The sequence below is a fragment of the Sardina pilchardus genome, chromosome 18 (assembly GCF_963854185.1).
Source record: "Sardina pilchardus chromosome 18, fSarPil1.1, whole genome shotgun sequence".
In the NCBI taxonomy this organism is placed as follows: domain Eukaryota; kingdom Metazoa; phylum Chordata; class Actinopteri; order Clupeiformes; family Clupeidae; genus Sardina; species Sardina pilchardus.
In genome coordinates this window covers 28629637-28648421 of record NC_085011.1, presented here as the reverse complement: position 1 = coordinate 28648421, position 18785 = coordinate 28629637, and the positions used below count along the sequence as shown (strand labels likewise).

General features: G+C 47.2%; 1 protein-coding gene across 1 annotated transcript; it reads left to right on the top strand.

The window, feature by feature from the left end:
- The first annotated feature begins 1029 nt into the window (after positions 1 to 1029).
- Positions 1030 to 18483, top strand: ism1 (isthmin 1). Its single transcript, XM_062519335.1, has 6 exons — positions 1030 to 2062; positions 9366 to 9626; positions 11510 to 11828; positions 14938 to 15081; positions 15378 to 15467; positions 16798 to 18483. The coding sequence occupies exons 1-6, from the start codon at positions 1925 to 1927 to the stop codon at positions 17313 to 17315; spliced, it is 1470 nt and encodes a 489-aa protein (XP_062375319.1). The 5' UTR covers positions 1030 to 1924; the 3' UTR covers positions 17316 to 18483.
- The last annotated feature ends 302 nt before the right edge of the window (positions 18484 to 18785 follow it).

Genomic DNA, 18785 nt, shown 5'->3' with positions numbered 1-18785 from the left:
ACGGAGCGTACAGATTTATGTGTGACGGCTTTTTAAGTGGGAATCAAAATAAGATTAGACGGCTCTTTGCTCTATGTGTGATCAGGGTCATGTGGTTGACATAATATTCATGGTAGTTATTAAATGAAAAAGCAATATATTTAGAGTAGCTTTTAAATAAAAAAGAAAATCGTTTGATGCATTTGTAGGCTATTGAAATGACTAGTGGAACCTTGTCTTTAAATAGCTAACGGTAGGCCTATTCAAGCCAGGTATTATTGAATGAATTCGCAAGGATTTCTGCTATATTCTCATTCTGTTGAAACCTCAGGCTGCTTATGGAAGCATAAGGATCATGCACACTTATTTCAGTTCATGTTAATGTCCCTGTACTGTGATTCATCACTGTAATACTGAGTTTATTCTGAATAGGAGAATGACATTTTTCTGTCACAAAGGCAACCCAAATAAAACACTAAAACCGAGATTAACGACGAGAATGACCATTTGGGATAGCACTATATGCACTAGGCAGGAACTTTAAAAGCCTCCCACCGTGTGAGGCTATAACTTGACGCTGTGCATAAGTGCTTTGAAGCCAGCCATAAACAAATACTTCAGAGGTGACAACATTTGTCGATGTATTTATGCCAGCTTGAACACAGCATGAAAATCAAAAAGACATATAGGCCTTCTCTTATAAGGACGTATGATTCATGGAAGCATTCATGTAACATTTTTAACACCCTAATATATATGTAATTAAGCACATATTTTACTGTAATGTGTCTGAAAAGATACTGTCCCCTCGTTCTGAGTTCTAACATAACCTGTCAACCGACGACTCGTGGCTGTTGTGAGCTGCGTGTGGCCCTCACCCGTCCCGCCACTCCCTCACCGCTCGTGGGTATAGCCATAGCCTCCTCTGCGCTGGCTTGGGCGGGATCAGAAGGGTTAAATATAGGGGGAGGGGGAGATGACAGCAAACCAACAGAGCGGTATATAAAAACACTTCGGGCGCACTCAAAAGCAGGCACTGAGTTTGTGTTGGAGAGCTTGCGTATATGTCCACGCAAAGAGGAGCGTGCGTCGTGAAACGGAGGAAGACTTGAGGCGCTCTTGACAGCATGTACCTGAATTTGTGATAAGAAGTTTTTCGCAAAACACAATAGCACCATTGTGTGTCCTGCGCTCAGTCTCCAGGAGGCAGCGAGTTTTTATTTCATTAGAGAGAATGGAATCATAACAACAAGATAACGCGCACTTGATAACAACGCTCGGAACTGTAGGCGCAGGAGAACGGACATGATTGATAAGCGCAGCATTCGATGCAAAGGGGGTAAATTAAGGACCAAGAGATGAAAGAGAGGATTCCATTTGTCAGTGGTTTCACGAGAAGCTGCAAGGAATGATGCAGAAGTATTCCATTCCTATCGTTGCCTGGTTGTGAGGGAATTCACCTGAACTCCAGTAAGGGCAAGAGCAACTTCAGAAGGCGACTTTGGGAACCCTGGGCCCTACAACTCCTTATTGACGTGTTATTTTAGTGTTTTGTTGAGATGGGAAATTGTAGAGTTTCTAGTGCTGCGGTCATAGATTAAATCCTTTAGGCTACCTGGACACCGCCTCAGAACTTTTCATGAATTCGTAGCCTATTTTTGAGCCATTGTCTGACAAATAGCCTACACTGGTTTAACTTAAAGGAGCAGGCTAAGACCAATCACCTGGGGGAACTACTCCCTGCGACTCACTCTTGCATCTAATCAGGCTACTTTACTTCCCTTTTCCTCTGAAATTTGATATTTCTGATCCCGAAGTGGCTCCGCAGTGGTGTTGCGGCTCCTCGTCCGCGGCGGATCCGGAGATCGGAGGTTCTGCAGCGGGCGGAGGCGGCGGTGGAACCCCTGCCACACCGCAGGGTCCCAAAACCGGTCGCGTCAAAAGGATGATTCGGTTGGCGGCAGAATTGTTGTTACTGCTGGGACTGTTGCTACTAACTTTACACATCACAGTACTCCGAAGCAGTCCTCTACAACCGGGGAACGCAACGGTAGATCAGGAGCAGCACACGCTGACAACGCAGGTGAGTTTGGCATCTTCTCACGGTCGAAGTAAAAAACTAACCGATGATGACATAATATATGATTGATAGAAAATACCTGATAATTTAAGTTAACTAAAAGAAGATCAGGAAAACCATCCTAAAAGTCATGCTGACGGGTCTCAAATTTGGGTGGTGGCCCAGTCACACCTTTCACTTCGCATCACCATTGTCATGGGTGCATTTGATTGTAATGAGGGTTTGTTGAATGAGAATAGTGATGGACGTTCACGTCAATTATTCACATAAAGACAGTGCTTAGCAAACAGTGCCTTAATTCGTGTCCGGCTTTAATCCAATCATGACACTCGACACACTGACGGAACTGTAATTATTCCGTTTACTTTCATTTGCATAAGAAAGCCGTATGTTGCCTAAGGAGTGTACTGAAGCTTGGAGTTCTGATCGGTTAGGCTATTTGCGCAACGCATGTGATGGAGAGACCAAAGAGATCTGTCTGATTTCGCTGTAGGCGATTTGACAACGCATCACACTCTTACATTCGATGTTATACAGTATGTTGAGATGTAATTTTGCAGTCAGCCATGATCTTGAGAGAAATCAGACCTGTAACTATCTCTGGTAAAATCAGTAAAGTTTGGCGGTAGAGAGCACTGTCTGAAATAGACTTTGCTGAAGTTATCGCCGGGGTTCTCATATACAGTACATAACCATGTATAGGGAAGGCAATCTTTATTTTGCTCTTAGAACTCACCAAATCAGCTACTTCAAGCAGCATGGCAGGAAAGTTCTGTCAGAGCAGTGTGAGGAAACTTAAAACGGTTAAAAGAATAGACCTCACTTTATGAGGACTAATCACTGATCGTTCTACATGGTATGGTATGCTTCCTTATCTCATGCTAAAGTTTACCTCAGTTCATCTGTGAAAATCAAGCATTGTTCAGTTGATCTGGTCTTCTTGACGGACATTTGAGTATGAGGTCAGAAGGGGTCAGAGGTGACATCCCCAAGGCTTTTAGTTAACTGCTGGCCCCTGGCCACGGGCTATAGGTGCTCATCATTGGGGCATCAGTGATACCTGAGTGCCCTGTTGACATAGTGGGAAGCATGGCTCGCCTCATGACTGTGACTCTCTCATCACTAGGACTGTAATGTCAATAAGACTGCGACTCATCCCAAGTAACCTTCCCTTCTGCCAAGTCGATACCTCACTGCTCAGGATTTCACTATGGAGAGAGAGAGAGAGAGAGAGAGAGAGAGAGAGAGAGAGAGAGAGAGAGAGAGAGAGAGAGAGAGAGAGAGAGAGAGAGAGAGAGAGAGAGCGAGCTATGGAAATAGACCAACCCGCTATCGGTCCTGTACAATGTGAAATGTTTCTTGAACTGGCCTCTCCACCGCCGTCGTCTGCCTTTGAGTGACAGAAGTGTGTCTTTGTGGGTTGATACCACAGCCACATGGTGTGTGTATCAGGGGGTCGGAACCTAGGTTAGAAGGCCAGAGGATCAACTGGGGTTTTCAGGGTGGTTAAACACCCAAGGGCTGCTTTTTGATGTATTTTTAGAATGGCACTGAAATGTCCTTGTCAGTCGGGTTGTGACTGCACCACCCCGTGATGAATAGGCATTTAACCACATTGTCAGGCATCTCCAGTAAATGGTTAAAATAGGGATATGATGTGCTAAATAGCAACATGAAAAGCTCTACACGCATCTAGTTTCATTAGTTACGAGGGCATCCAACACACTGCAAAGGAATGTAATAAACAGATGTTCAACACAATTGAACACGTCTTTTAAAAATAACTGTGTGCGATCTATCCTACAACACTTGAATACTTCAACTCTGTATCAGCATGCATGTCGACTAATCCTTGAAGCCAGTTTGCCCATCACAGTGATAGATTGCAACATACATAGTCTGGCTGATTTAATTCTACAGAATTAATTCCAGAGTCATGTTTCACTGAATTATACAGGGAAATAACTGGAAATTGTTGGCTATATTGGCTGGGTGGACTGATAAGCTTTTCTTAGCATGTCTGTGAGTTTAGGGACATGTCGTGTAGGGCAAAATACCCATGCTTATGTTCTTGCTCTTTCTCCGGTGCAAACATGTCCCAAAAATGCACTGTTTGGCTTTCGTCATGGCCATGTTGTTGTTACTGTAGGTGATGCGAGGATCGGCTCGGCATCTGCGTTTTTGTTTGTCAACTGGCGCTGCGTTTGTTATTAAGAACTCTGCTTCGGAGTTCTGGAAACATCTAAGGAATCCACTCACAGTATGTGTGTGCAGTGAATCAGCCACTCGCAGAGAAAGAGAGAGAGAGAGAGAGAGAGAGAGAGAGCAGGAATGTACATGGATGGTCCTCACATGACCTACACCTGCCTAGTCATTGTAACCTACAGTACTTGGGGAGGGGGGACTCTGACAGAAGTAAAAGAACTAAACACTGCCTAGTCTGACACCACAGCCTGTCACTTCACACCTGTAGATCTCATTGGAAATGACTTCTGACACTAGTAAAAAAAAAACACCTCCTCAACTCCAGTACGAATGCCCGGAGGACACCACACTTCTCTGTGTGTGAGTGTGAGTCCAGCCATGAGTTCACCAGATATCTGGTCCAGTTGTTTGTTTAAACAGCCTTTCCCTGTCATGAAGAGATCCCTTGCTGATTAAGAGGTGATGTTGGATATGAAACGCCGTTAGGAAGATTCGGTCATAGAGTCGGCTTTCGAGGTATGTTGCAGAGTAATCAAACTCTCACTGAACCAAGAAGGCCCAGTGCAGGATAATATTAAAGAAGGGCTAATGAGAAAGGAATAACAAAAACGTCTCGAGGCCTAGGAACAGGATCACTGGAGAGAGAGAGAGAGAGAGAGAGAGAGAGAGAGAGAGAGAGGTCTTAAGAAAGAGATCATTTTCTTTTCCACCTTGGTGAGGAATTGAAAAGCATCTGGCACTATGTGCACAGCCTTCATTTCCTGCCCCCCCAGTGGCTTCCAATTGAAAATGGAGTCATGCTCCTTTAAGCAGCCCCTGCCAACTGAATGAAGGGGAAGTAGGGAAGTGGGCGGGGGTGGGGTGGGGTGTGGTGGGGGCACAGGCCAGGGACAGGAACTGGGCGGGGGTCAGCTGGTGTGTGACTTTCATTCATGGCTTTTTTGGGGAGGGGGGATGCTTCCTGGGAGGCCCTGTATGATTTGAAGAATGGTGTATGACTAGTGATGCTCCAGTCAAAGGCGCCTCTGCTTGCTCTCCCAGGAACCTGATTGTGAAGGTCTTGGGCTGATGAGTCCTCTAATTGGACTACTTCTGAACCTCCATTCACAGTCACAGGAAACTACAGTTGCCTATTAAGAATGGCCATTCAGCCACAGACAAGTACAGTATTGAAAGCCAAATATTTGACTAAAACTCAGTAGAATTTGAAACATGGGACAAAATCATGGTATCATGATTGTCGGTTTTTAAAGTTTTCTTTTTTTAAAAAAATGCCATTTGGATCATGCCATATTCTTAGCCCACTGGCAGTGACGTTCACATTTATGGCTTTGACGATAGAACGATTTTCTAAACGTTGGCGTTGACACGCGTCAGACACTGCCAGTGGGCTTTGCGCGTTAGCCCCCGGATCCTATGTCAACCGTTCATGCCGAGCTTTCTGAACTACTTAAGTGTGTCTTTTGAGGTGGGATAACTCCACAAGGCCTGGTAATCCCAGTGCGGTAAATGACTGTACACTTGTGGTATTGGTTAGCAACACCAACACCGCAAGGCCTTTGCTTTCTTTGTCTACCACGTCAGGCTCTCGATTGCTCGGCAGTGGCGCTCTGAGAGATTCTTCTCACTGCTACAATAACAAATTGAAAACCAATACAGACTCGGAGAACAAACAGACAATTATGCTTTCCCAGTGAAGTATTTCCTTACCCTGTCTGATTTCTGCAGAGCCTGTAAAAATGGCGTTGCCCCCCTTCTTGCTGAGCAAGATAAGCTGAAAGACTTGCTGTGAAGAGAGGCTTGAATTACCAATGGTGAAAATAAACCCATGTAAATCTCAATGATGATTAAGATGTAACCGTCAAGTTAAGGTCAAAATTCTTAAGTTAAAAGGATCCTGAGGTAGCATGGTGTAACTCCTTTGAAGCCTACATGTTGTCCGATACTTTGCCTCCTTGAGTTTCTTGTACTTTCCTGTAACTGAGCGTCTGGAGGCTTGATGCAATAATCTCTGTAGTCGTACATACTGATGCATTACGCACTTCGTATTGAACTTTGCCTTTTTAAAAATCATTCTGTTCTTGATTATGAGCATTTCGACAATCCTTGTCTTTTTTTCTGCCCAGACAGCAACAAAAAGACACCTTTTGACAACAAAAAGACTAACAGCTTTCATCAGAGCAATATGAATGCATACAAATTTACGTAGTCGTGTGTATGACTATGGATACTTTCTGCCAGTAGTGGTTTGTTACGCATACTCTCTCTCACACACACACACACACACACACACACACACACACACACACACACACACACACACACACACACACACACACACACACACACACACACACACACACACACACACACACACACACACTCTCACACACACACACACACACACACACACACACACAGGCAGAGCCACACACACACAGACATGGGCAGAGCCATACACACACACACACACACACACACACACACACACACACACACACACACACACACACACACACACACCAACACACACACAGGCACAGACAGACACACACAGACACACAGAGACACACAGACACACACACAGCACAAGGGCCTTTTTAGGAAAACAAGAGAAAAACAAGATTGATGGACTCCTTTGATCTTATTGTCTACCCAAAGCAGTATGGATGATTACTGGCTACTTAAAGCTGTCATTCCAACTGGGGAGTAATTGCCCCTTCTGTGTGTATGTGACGGGTAACACATGCCTCTGCAGTCCATAGGGGACACATTTACAACCCCCAACACACACACACACACACACACACACACACACCGTAAGAGAGCAACAGAGTATTTTTCTGTCAGCTGAGAGAGAGAGAGAGAGAGAGAGAGGAGAGAGAGAGAGAGAGAGAGAGAGAGAGAGAGAGAGAGAGAGAGAGAGAGACGCCACAACGATTTCGCAACGCTGGCTCGGATGTCTGTTTCTTCTGCGCTGCCATAAAGGAGCAGCGTGGGACTTGAGTGGAACCATCAGTCGTAACACGGCCCAGTGCTCCAGACAGCCACTCACAGCTTTCTATATTTGTCCATATTTTAGTACTACAATAAGCCCTTTTTTCTTTCTCTTGTTTTTTTTATTTTTTATTTTTTCATTTCTATTTTATTTTATTTTTTCAAGACCAAACACTAAAGCTTTTATTTTCAAATTCATCTGCACCAGAGTATTTGGCCATAATTAATCCTATAAAGTATTTTATAAATAGTTAAAAACATTGACTATTTTGCCAGGCCAGCTGTTTTGTAGCAGCTGTCGGCTGCGTTTCTCCTCAGCTCAGACCCACTCCTCTGAGCCAGGTCCTAGCGAAGGCATAGGGCTACTGCTGCCTTCAGTCTGGCGAGGACACATTCGCTTTTATGTTGTTTTCGATTTCACTCCCTCTTGGCTTCGCTCGGATTCCTTTCTCCCCCTTGTTCCTTTGCAGTAGTAAAAAAAAATGTCTTTGCAGAGAATTAGTCAACGGGCGTCAGTGTGTAAACAAATAGAGGTGCTGAAAAGGGGTTCTGAGAATGCAGCTTGTTCATGTGTGCGACTATGTGTGTGTGAAAGAGAGAGAGTTAGAAAGAAATAGAGCGAGGGTTTAAAAGGAGAGGGTTAGAGAGAGAGAGAAAGAGAGAGAGCGAGAGGAGGAAAGAAAGAGATCATTCATCTGTCGCTCCACTCTTTGAGCAGGTGGCGGGTGGGTCAGGTCAGATGAGATGCTGCTGTGCGGTGTGTGCTTGTGATCAGGCCCCCAGGGGATGCTGGGGCCGAGCTCTGGACGCGCTGCTTCAGGCGTCCGGCCTCGGGCCGCTCCGTGGTTGTGGCGGGCTTGGCCTTCTGGCCTGTGGCCTCTGAGGGGAAAGGCACAGCCGGCACTCTCACACCCTCCACTCCCCCCCCCCCCCACACACACACACACCACCACCACACACACACACACCCATCCCACCCCGCCCGCACCCCCACCCCATTCCGCCTGTGGGTGGATTTATGGAGAGGGTCGTTGCCATTTGAACCGCCTGTCATCCTGACTTATTAATCCAGCCTCGCTAAGTGGCCGTCTATGGGAGACATTATCGTGCCTCATCTGCAGCAGGCACATGATGGGTGGGTGGGTAAGGAGCTCATGGATGGGGCTTGGGCATTCAGGTCTCCTTTTTCTCAAAGAGTCTTTTGGGTTTAGGGTTTTTTTGGGGGGGGGCCTAAATTAGAGCTGTGAATCACTCATTCAAGAGAGCGCGACTGAAGAGGTCTGTGCTACAGTTGTGTGGAAGAGTAATGAGAAGCATATTGGCAGATGAGGAAGTGAATAACTTCTACTTGCTTTGTGACATTATGTTCCCATATAATTGAATTAATGAACTTAACGATGGGACTACATGAATGAACATCCATAAAGCATCTTGCCACCAGTGATCTTGGCACAGGCTGAGATGAAATGGCAAATATCCATCATTTTGATCAACATCATATCCTCAGATCTCCGCTGTCACCATCTGGCTGTGCTTAAAAAGGAAAGACAAACGACGCCTTCTAAACCGCTATGTCACTTTTAGGCAACACCTGTCAGTCAAGGATCTTACGACAGCTTTCAGCACGTCCATTTCAAATGATAAAGTTGACTGATTAGCAGATGCTGTTATCGAAAGAGACTCGGACTCGCAACAGCCGAAATCGAAACCGATTGCAAATAAATATTTGGGTAACACTTCTGGCGGTTGGGAGGTGATGCAGTAAGGGCCATTCCCTGTCGTGTGAACATATTTTTGGTTCAAAAACTTTGCAAACATTGCAAATATAGAATAAATCAGTATTTGGTAAACATTGTTAATGTCTGTGGGTGAAGTGACGAAAAGGAAAAGGCACACACTGCTGAAAGATTGATGTGTAAAAATAAGCCGAAACAAGTATACAACGAATAAGTGCAAGAGACCTTACATGGACTGTCTTCAGCATTCACAGTGTGATAATATCGATGGGCAAACAGAGTTTAATCTAATGAATTGAATCGAATGTGAAGTTAATCACAACTCGTATCTGATCTAATATGAGTGTCCTTCATTCATGTGTCGACAGAATGATCTCAACGCTGAGAGTAGCTCCTCGTCGCAGCATGGCCCAGGGGACTGGAGAACGGGCCCCGAGCACAGAGCGGTGTCCCACCGGCCCGCGTCCCAGCCCTGGGTCCAGACCCACAACCAGAACCACAACCAGAACCAGAACCAGGGGGCCGGGAGCAGCCTGCAGAGGGACGGGCCGGGGGCTTTCCTGCTGGACCTCCAGCACCTTCCGGACCTCTCCAAGGCGGACATAAACGGACAGAACCCCAACATACAGGTATGGATGGGGCCCAGTACACTGGCTATGAAAGACAGAGAGAAAGGTAGAGCAAAAGAGATAGAAACACATATAAGCACATATGAGACAGAGGGAGAGAGAGAGAGCAAAAGACAGACAAAACACTTAAGTGCATGTGTGTGTGAGAGAGAGAGATGGAGAGAGCAAAAGAGATAAAATGCAACACACGTGTGAGAGAGGGAGAGAAAGACAGAGCAAAAGAGAGAGAGAAATGACACGAGCGAGAGGGAGAGAGCAAAAGAGTGGCAGAGGAAGAGACGAGACAGAGGGAGAGTACGAGTGTGAGACATGGCTGCCCAAGCACATAGACCAGATGCTTGGCAAACAGGAAGAGGCAGAATGGCCTGTTGCACACCAGCACTCCTATTCACCAGCAAGCAAGCCTCCAGGAGCCTAGTCCACACAACGTCTCTCTGTCCCCTTCTCTTTCACTCTCACTCGCTCTCTCTCTCTCTCTCTCTCTCTCTCTCTCTCTCTCTCTCTCTCTCTCTCTCTCTCTCTCTCCCTGACATTAGTACACACATTTATCTAATGTTCGTATGTGAAGAGCTCTAAGCAAAGACTGTGATATTCAAAAGCTATATTCCAAAGCTATTTCTTTCTCACTCACACTCTCTCTCTGACATTCAAACATTTATCTCCAGTGTTTGAATATTAAAGCTCTTAAGTAAAGCTTCCAAAAAAGAGATTCCAAAAAAAGTCTCTCCCTCTGTCCCTCGTTCTCTCTCCCTCCTCTCCCCCTGACACACACTCACACACACATTTGTTATAAATATTTGAATATGAGAGTTGGAGCAACACTCGAAAGACAATCAGGCCTGTAGAGTTGTATTAGCGTGTTGTTTAGTAACCATATCCAGGCAGGAATCACTCCCTTTGGTGGACTAATCCGCGGAGGACCGGGCTCCACTTTGCGCAAGGATAAGATGGGGATCTTAACAGTGAAATCCGGGGGAAGGACAAAGTGCATTAGGCTCTCAAGATGTGAGGAGTCTGGAGAAGAGTGAGCGGCCGCGTGGAGAGAGGGAGAGAGGGAGAGAGGGAGAGAGAGAGAGAGAGAGAGAGAGAGGGTGGGTGGGTGGGTGGGGGTTAGGGGGGGACTAGGAGCTTCTTTGATCCCAGGATTCATCTGGCTTTCATGGTCTGGAGGAGGCTGAGGAGCCCTTTGAACTTGGCGTTTAGGTGGAGAGAGGGAGGGTGGGATGAAGAGAGGGAGAGCGAGAGAGAGAAAGAGGAGAGGGGACCAAAGAAGAGTGGTAACCAAGGCAAAGGTGGAAGGTCCCCCCCCCCCTCATATGGGAGGCATATGTGTGAGGACAAGGGGGCTGGGGTGGGAAGGGTTGGGGGGTGCTGGGTGAGGGACTGGGGTGTGGTGGTGGTGGTGGTGGGGGCTAGCTGGGGGTTGGTGGAAGCAGGGGTATCACTTGGTAACCGCACCCTCTCAGGGTGACCCATGAAGCATGACAGACTCACGTCTGGAGACAATCAAACAGCTTACAGATTACATAGCCACTCTCACTTAAAAATCTAATTGACAGAAGTATGCAACTCTCACCCCCCCTTCCTCCATTCTCCTCCCTAAAATTAAAAAAAAAAACATCTTTCTCTGGCCAAACTACTGCTGTTAATCAAACTATGAAACCCAAAAAACAGGAAACATGTGGTACAAAATATTTTAACCTACTTGTGGTCACAGGCCACAACTTGCGAAACCATATTTCCTGGAATATTCAGTTCCATTGATGTTCTCAGCTCATCTTGTTGGCCCTCGGTGAGATGTGTTGAGGCATGTAAGATGACCTCTAATCCGAGAGGGTGTGTGTGGTCTACTCCCTAACGTGTCTTACCCCTCGCTGACGTAGGTGACCATTGAGGTGGTGGACGGACTGGAGGCGTCCGAGCCGGAGAAGGGCCTTCGCAAAGAGAAGAAACCGGGCTGGGCCACACCCAACTGGAGGAACTGGTGGCAGCGTTCATCTTCTTCCTCCTCCTCCTCCTCGTCCACCTCCTCCTCCTCCTCCTCCTCCTCAGTCTCCTCTCCTGCGTCCACCTCGACGGGGCAGAGAGCAGAGGAGCAGGATTACTCCTATGAGGGCAACACTGACGACAGCAACTTTCTGAAGCCACTGGGGGACTGGGAGCGCAGGGGTGGAGGAGCAAGCAGGCCGCACACTGAATACGGTAAATGTGTGTGTGTGTGTGTGTGTGTGCCTAATTGTGTGTGTGTACCTAAGTGTGCATGTGTATGTGCCTAATTGTGTGTGTGTGTGTGTGTGTGTGTGTGTGTGTGTGTGTGTGTGTGTGTGTGTGAATGTGTGTGCGTGCACACCCGATGTTGAGGCTTCTCTCGTCGCATATGGTCATAGTTTGATCTGGAATCTGTAATTTGCAGATTTGCTGATTTGCGCTGTCACCATAATGGGGACAGTCATTGCTGGGTCGGTTCATGGAGCCTGTGATTGCAGGCTCTTTTACGAGATGGATTCCCTCATGCTTCTCCACTGTCTACGTGACAGAAACACACACACACACACACACAAATATGCATCAGAGACATCAAAGCATGACAGCAGGAACTGAGGACATCCGCTCATCCATTTAATCACTCAGTCACTCACTTACTTACATGCCCGCTCGCTTGCTTGCATAGCGTGCACACACACACACTCACACACACACACACTCACACACACACACACACACACACACACACACACACACACACACACACACACACACACACACACACACACACACACACACACACACACACACACACACACACCTACTCATAGACACTCTCACACACACACACACTCAAAGCAGGGGCCAAATGAATAAATATGCGGCCGCGTCGAAGAATGCACTTCCTGTCACCCGCATGCTTGCTGTGTCACAACTCGCTCCAAACCCCAATTGCAGAGAGAGAGTGGGAGAGAGAGAGAGAGAGAGAGGAGGAATTCTATGCATCGAAAGCAGCCGGCCGGTATTCCTGAGTTTCTCGGAACGTTTTCGGATGCGGATCAATATACACGTTCCACTCTTTTGCCGCTGGAAACTGGAAGTGACAGCGGCGGGCCCGTAATGGCGCGGGCAGACCTGGCGGAGCAGCAGATCCCTTATCTGCCTCCTGATTGGGTGATTAGTCACTCTCAGCGGCGCATGTGGCTGGCCCTCCACCGCACGCTTTAGAAATGCTAATGGCCCGGGGACCAGAGGCAGCCGAGCGTGACCGCGGGGCCGGCGGAAAGCTAGCCGGTGAGACTGGCCCCGCTCCGCTCCTGACCGACTGAGGGGTCTTTGTTTCCATCACCGGGCTACAGGGACATAGTTCTGTGATTAGCTGAGGGAGCGCATGTGTGTTTATATATATGTATATGTGTGTGTGTGAGTGATTTATATGTAGGCTATATGCATGTGGTGTGACATACAGTATATACACACACACACACACACACACACACACACATATACACACACACACACACACACACACACACACACACACACACACATATATGTATACAGTATGGATGGAGTGGATAGTTAAAGCAGTGATGATAATATGTGGCAGATGCGACAAAGTGAGAGTGAGACTACGCAGAGGTTCCAGCCCAGAGGCTGGGTTGCCCCCATGAGTTCTCCTCACCCATGCAGTAAATCGCTCGCAGGACGTCAGAGTGGAGCTAAATGTATTGTACAGCCCTGTTTGTAAACGGTTCCATGTTTTCCGATTACACTGATCCCGAGTCTGATCTCTTGTGGGTTTCCCCTCCCTATTTCAGCCTCCTCTCCACTCTAGCCTGCTGATGAAATCCCTTAGCCAGCTACCCAAGGTTTTAAATGCGCGTGAATGCCTAAATTAAAAGATTTTATGATTTTTTTCTAGCTTAGTGTGGTGTGTCAGACATCCTCTTGGCAAAATTGGAACGTTTGGCAAAGCCCTACCCCTTCAGAAAATATTTCCCGATGTTACTGCTGCTGCTGCCTGGGCTAGCGCTTCATTCCCAGCCCTCCCAGTCTCTTGTTGAGGACGAGAGGAGGAGGAGGAGGAGGAGGAGGAGGAGGAGGAGAGCTACGCCAAGCTGAGGAGGAAGCCCAGCGCTGTCCCACTGAGCCTGGCGGCTCCACAGTAGCGCTGCGGTAGACTGCGCCTCCTCTGAGCCTCATTTGTCTTCCCCTCCAGCCCAGTCATCCCCACCCAGTCGGTTCGATTCAGTTCACTTCAGTCTAGTTCAATCCAGTTAAGTTTAGTCCAGTTCAGTAATAAAGTGAACAGTTAGTGGCATAAACAGTAACAAACTAGCAGAATAACAAGCAGGCCTCCGCCAAGCGAAAACATAACCGCCTCCTGGATCCAGACGGTGATCCAGATCACTCCCGAAATGTAATCGTTTCTTCCTTGGGTCATTTCCGACCTTTCCTGAAAATTTCATCGAAATCAATCCATGACTTTTTGAGTTCTCTTGCTAACAAACAGACAAACATACAAACATAAATAACCTCCTTGGCGGAGGTAACAAACATTAAAGGGGTTGCTAATTTCCGTTGGAAGACTAGGCTATTATGCTAACCAATTAACAAATATTGTGTTAACCACCTCCATGTCTGCGATATTTGCAAAAACAACCTTCCACGCTTGTGACATCCAATCCAGTTCAGTTCTGGGATAAGGTTCGCCTGGAGTTCTTGCTCATGTGGTCCCAGCTTTTTGGGATTTGGACTGACAGTGTTCCTTACACTCAATTAGCAGAGAATGTGCAAGGAGCACGGCTTCGATTAACTTGCAAGAAACATGCACTTTGAGTGTTAACAACATTCATGAATTATGCTAGCACAGCACCGCTCAGCCTGATTTATGAAGGAAGTGGTGTCTCAGTGAAATTAATGGTCAAAAGTAGGAGTGAAATAGCAAAGAAAAAACAGGATACCATCTTCAGTGTGGGTCCATCTGAGGAGTGTTTAATGTTTAGGTTGGAGGGAAGTGGAGGAGGGGGCGGCCATGTTTGGTCCAGGCCCATGTGTTGCCCCGTACAATTACACAGGCACGCTAATGAGTGTGGCTGGCGGACGAGCTAGTGCCTCAGGTGCTGCTAACATACGGACCGAATCAGCTCTGCAGCAGGCAACCACAGACCCAGCACCCAGTCCATGGGTGTAGTCTTTAACTTTCAGTGCAGTTTGGTAGTCTTAAGCTAACAGCTAACTTAGTGAACTGTTATATGAGCTCTGTGTGCTTTGCGTTTGATGGCTAACAGCGAATGCTTCTCTCCTCTCTTGCCTCAAACAGACTACATGGATGGAGAAGGCGATTGGAGCAACTGGTCGTCATGCAGCGTCACCTGTGGCAACGGTAACCAGAAGCGCACCAGGTCTTGCGGCTACGCCTGCACGGCCACCGAGTCTCGCACCTGTGACATGCCCAGCTGCCCAGGTGAGTGAGCTCTACCAGTCCAGAGAATAGCGTGTCGTAATATTGTAAAAAATATATAGCATTTAGATTAAAAATATAGCGTTTTATCTAGAAACCAAATCACTTTACAATGAAGGGAGAACTTTATTTCAAGAATGACCATGGTGTAGCAGTCATCGAGCAGGCCCAGAATACAGAATACTCCAGAATGGATTCAGCAGTTCTCTTGAGCTCTTTTGATTCTCTCGTTTCTGTGTGGTTGCTCTGCCCTCCGATGGTTTTGTTTAAAACCCAGCTGACTGTTTTTGTACTTGCAGGGATTGAAGATGCCTTTAAGACGGCAGCCACTGAGGTCAGCCTGCTCGCTGGAACCGATGAGTTCAATGCCACAGAGCTCTTTGGTGTTGGTAAGAAACTCTCTCTGTCTCTCAGTCTCTTTTCCCCCGCTCCTTTCTTCCTTACTTTCTTTCGTCTTTTTTTTTTTTAACTCACTCACTCACAGCAGACTGTTCATGAAGTCCATCTGTCAGCTCCGCGGTTGATCCGCACTTTGCCAAACTAACCAGATACATCGGGCATTAGCATCCACCCAAAACAACAACCGTCCCTTTCCACTGCCCACTTAACATTCCTGGGCCCTTCAGTCTGCCGCATTCCTGCAGCGGGATGAAAGCCGGCAGGAAGACAGGAGCGCAGCGGGTCGCTCTGGCTCCGGCAGTCTGGTCCCAATAAAAGTGCTCTGGCTCTCCGTACACACAGAGCCGTGTTGGCCCACACTAGCCTTCCAGGAGCCTTGCCAAATTAACATCAACAAGCACAACAAAAAAAATAATAAATGCATACAATATAGCGAGTTGGTTTTTTTCAGAAATGTGACCCATATCCTAAACATTCTGTTAAACATGCAGACTTATTACATGTTAATACATAAGACATAGAACGCAGATCTGTGAGACGCCAGGGACTCTAAAGTCGCTAGGTTACAATAGGGACAGCAGGTCTCCTGGGTACATTTGCATTGCATTTGGGCTTTGCACTGTAAGTGCATTGACTGAAATGCGGCTTTTGTTTGTGCCCTGAGGGTGCCTATTCAGTGAACAGTCAGCTCGTATTCATCTTACTGTAACATCCAAAAAAGAGCTTAATTTCATTTGCTGATACTGAATACTACTTCAGTCAGAGAAGTCCGATGGTTTAGTGGGTGACTCGCAGAACACATCCTCTCATCACAGGAAACTGATCCATCGCAAACAAACAGCGGTGCAATTATTTCAGTGTGTGAGAGAGAGAGAGAGCGGGCGAGCGCTCAGGGAAAGGTCAGAAATGAAAACCTGCCCTGGGAATATGGGTTCCTGGCTTAGGAAGAGGGAGACCAGAGTAACCCCATCTTAGGGTGGAGTTAGAATCTGCGGAGGAGCTGATTCAGGTGGATGGAATGGAAGACCAAAAAGCAGCAACTTAAGTATTTTTTATATGAAAGTGGCAGGCATAGACTGGCTTTCTGATTTCAAATTGGTTTCCTGGTTGGATCTTGGAATAATCTTAAGCAAAGATGGCTATTCCATAATGGCTATTCCATATGTAGAAGTGCCTTTCCTAGTTTACATTTCTTTAGGTGTTCTTTTTTATCCCATTGCCGACCCTCTGACTGTAAAAGTTTATGTATTCTTTCTAAAATAGCCCAATGTATATACTGCCGTTAAATACAGTAGATGCTAACTGCTCTGCCTCTCACAGACACGGACAGCTGCGAACGCTGGATGAACTGCAAGAGCGAGTTCTTGAAGAAGTACATGAGCAAGGTGGCCAACGACCTGCCCAGCTGCCCGTGCGCCTACCCGACGGAGGTGGCCTACAGCACGGCGGACGTGCACGACCCCGGGCGGCGCCGCGACTTCCGCTGGAAGGACGCCAGCGGGCCCAAGGAGAAGCTGGAGATCTACAAGCCCACGGCGCGCTACTGCATCCGCTCCATGCTCACGCTGGAGTCCACCACGCTGGCCGCGCAGCACTGCTGCTACGACGACGCCATGAAGCTGGTGACGCGCGGCAAGGGCGCCGGCACGCCCAACCTCATCAGCACCGAGTTCTCCGCCGACCTGCACTACAAGGTGGACGTGCTGCCCTGGATCATCTGCAAGGGCGACTGGAGCCGCTACAACCACGCCCGGCCGCCCAACAACGGCCAGAGGTGCCCGGAGAACCCCCAGGACGAGGACTACTACAAACAGTTCGAAGAGGCCAGGGAGTTCTGAGCTGCAGGGCACAGAGACAAAGAGAGAGGAGAGGAGAGGAGAGAAGAGAGCTGATGTGTTTATTTGGGTTAGCACGGACACACAGGCACACACACACACACATAAACATTCACACACACACACACACACACACACACACACACACACACAGGGGTGGAACCACTTTCTTTTCTCTCATATGGTGGGGAGTGGTGGAGGAGCGGGTGGAGGGACGTCCCTGCAGTAACTGCAACACGAGCAGTGCAGCTGTTTGTCCGGGACCGTCTCTCTTTTATTAGCCGAGCAGGCGCGCCATTGGTGGAGGCATCAGCGCTACTCTTCGCTTTCCACCTTCCAGCCAAACCAAGCGAAGCAGCGCAGAGCAGTGCAGAGCAGAGCAGAGCAGAGCAGAGCAGAGCAAGGCTCCTTCAGCCTAAACAGGGCTTATTCAGTGCATCAGCAGCTGGTGGAGGACAAGATGAAAGGTCATCTCATACGTTGGTCTTATAACACTGCTTCGTTGTGTTTTCTGCTAGTCATAAAGACTTTACATTGCAAGTTTGTAGTTTTATCTGACCATGTTAGATGCAAGACAAAAGGGAAAGTGCTGTTGATTTTTATGTTTTAAAAAAAAGGGAAAAAGATTTCTCATGAATTTGGAGAAAAAAAAAGAATCCATACCTTTTGCCCCGTTTACAGTTTTACTCGGCAGAAAATGGAGGCAACCAATGAGCTTCAACTGTAAGTTGCAAAAATGGCAGATTTGTCTGGCAGCGTTGGAGCTGCTAGGTCCTGCCTCTGGTACATGTGTAAATGTTCAAAGACTCATATGCAACTTTATCATGGCGCACAGGAGCCATCTCCTCTGCCCACTACAAAGATGTCGGGTCTCGCATCTTAAAGGACCCCATGGAAGTTGGTATGTTTGTGTAGTAAGCATGTACTACATTTTGCCAATAATCCTCAGTCATATTGTCCCCTCCCCCCCTTATATTTGTATTGGGTTAAAAAAAAGCATTACTCTTGATGTAAAAAAGTGTTATTTTTGTAAAGTATTTATTAAGTTGTAGCTATGTGCCATTGTTGGATGTCCATGATATGTGGAACATATGGAATGTGTGCTTAATGGTTGTACGGAGAGATTTTGAGAAGAATGTTGAAATAAAAGGTGACGTCACCTAAAATCGCGCAGAAATATGGTTTATTTTGAGTGCTTTGCAGGTAACTCTTCTTTTTTTTTAAAGTATATTTTTTGGGCTTTTATGCCTTTAATGATAGGACAGTTGAGAGAGACAGGAAGTGAGTGGGAGAGAGTGTTGGGGTGGGATCCGGAAAGGACCACGGGGCGGGAATCGAACCCGGGTCGCCGGCGTGCGGTGCAGGTGCCCCAGCCAGTCGCGCCACGGCTGGTGCCACAGGTAACTCTTCTAAGAGCTGCTACATTGGCCGAATAAGCCAGTAGGACTAATCTGCCTCCAGTAGGACAACATC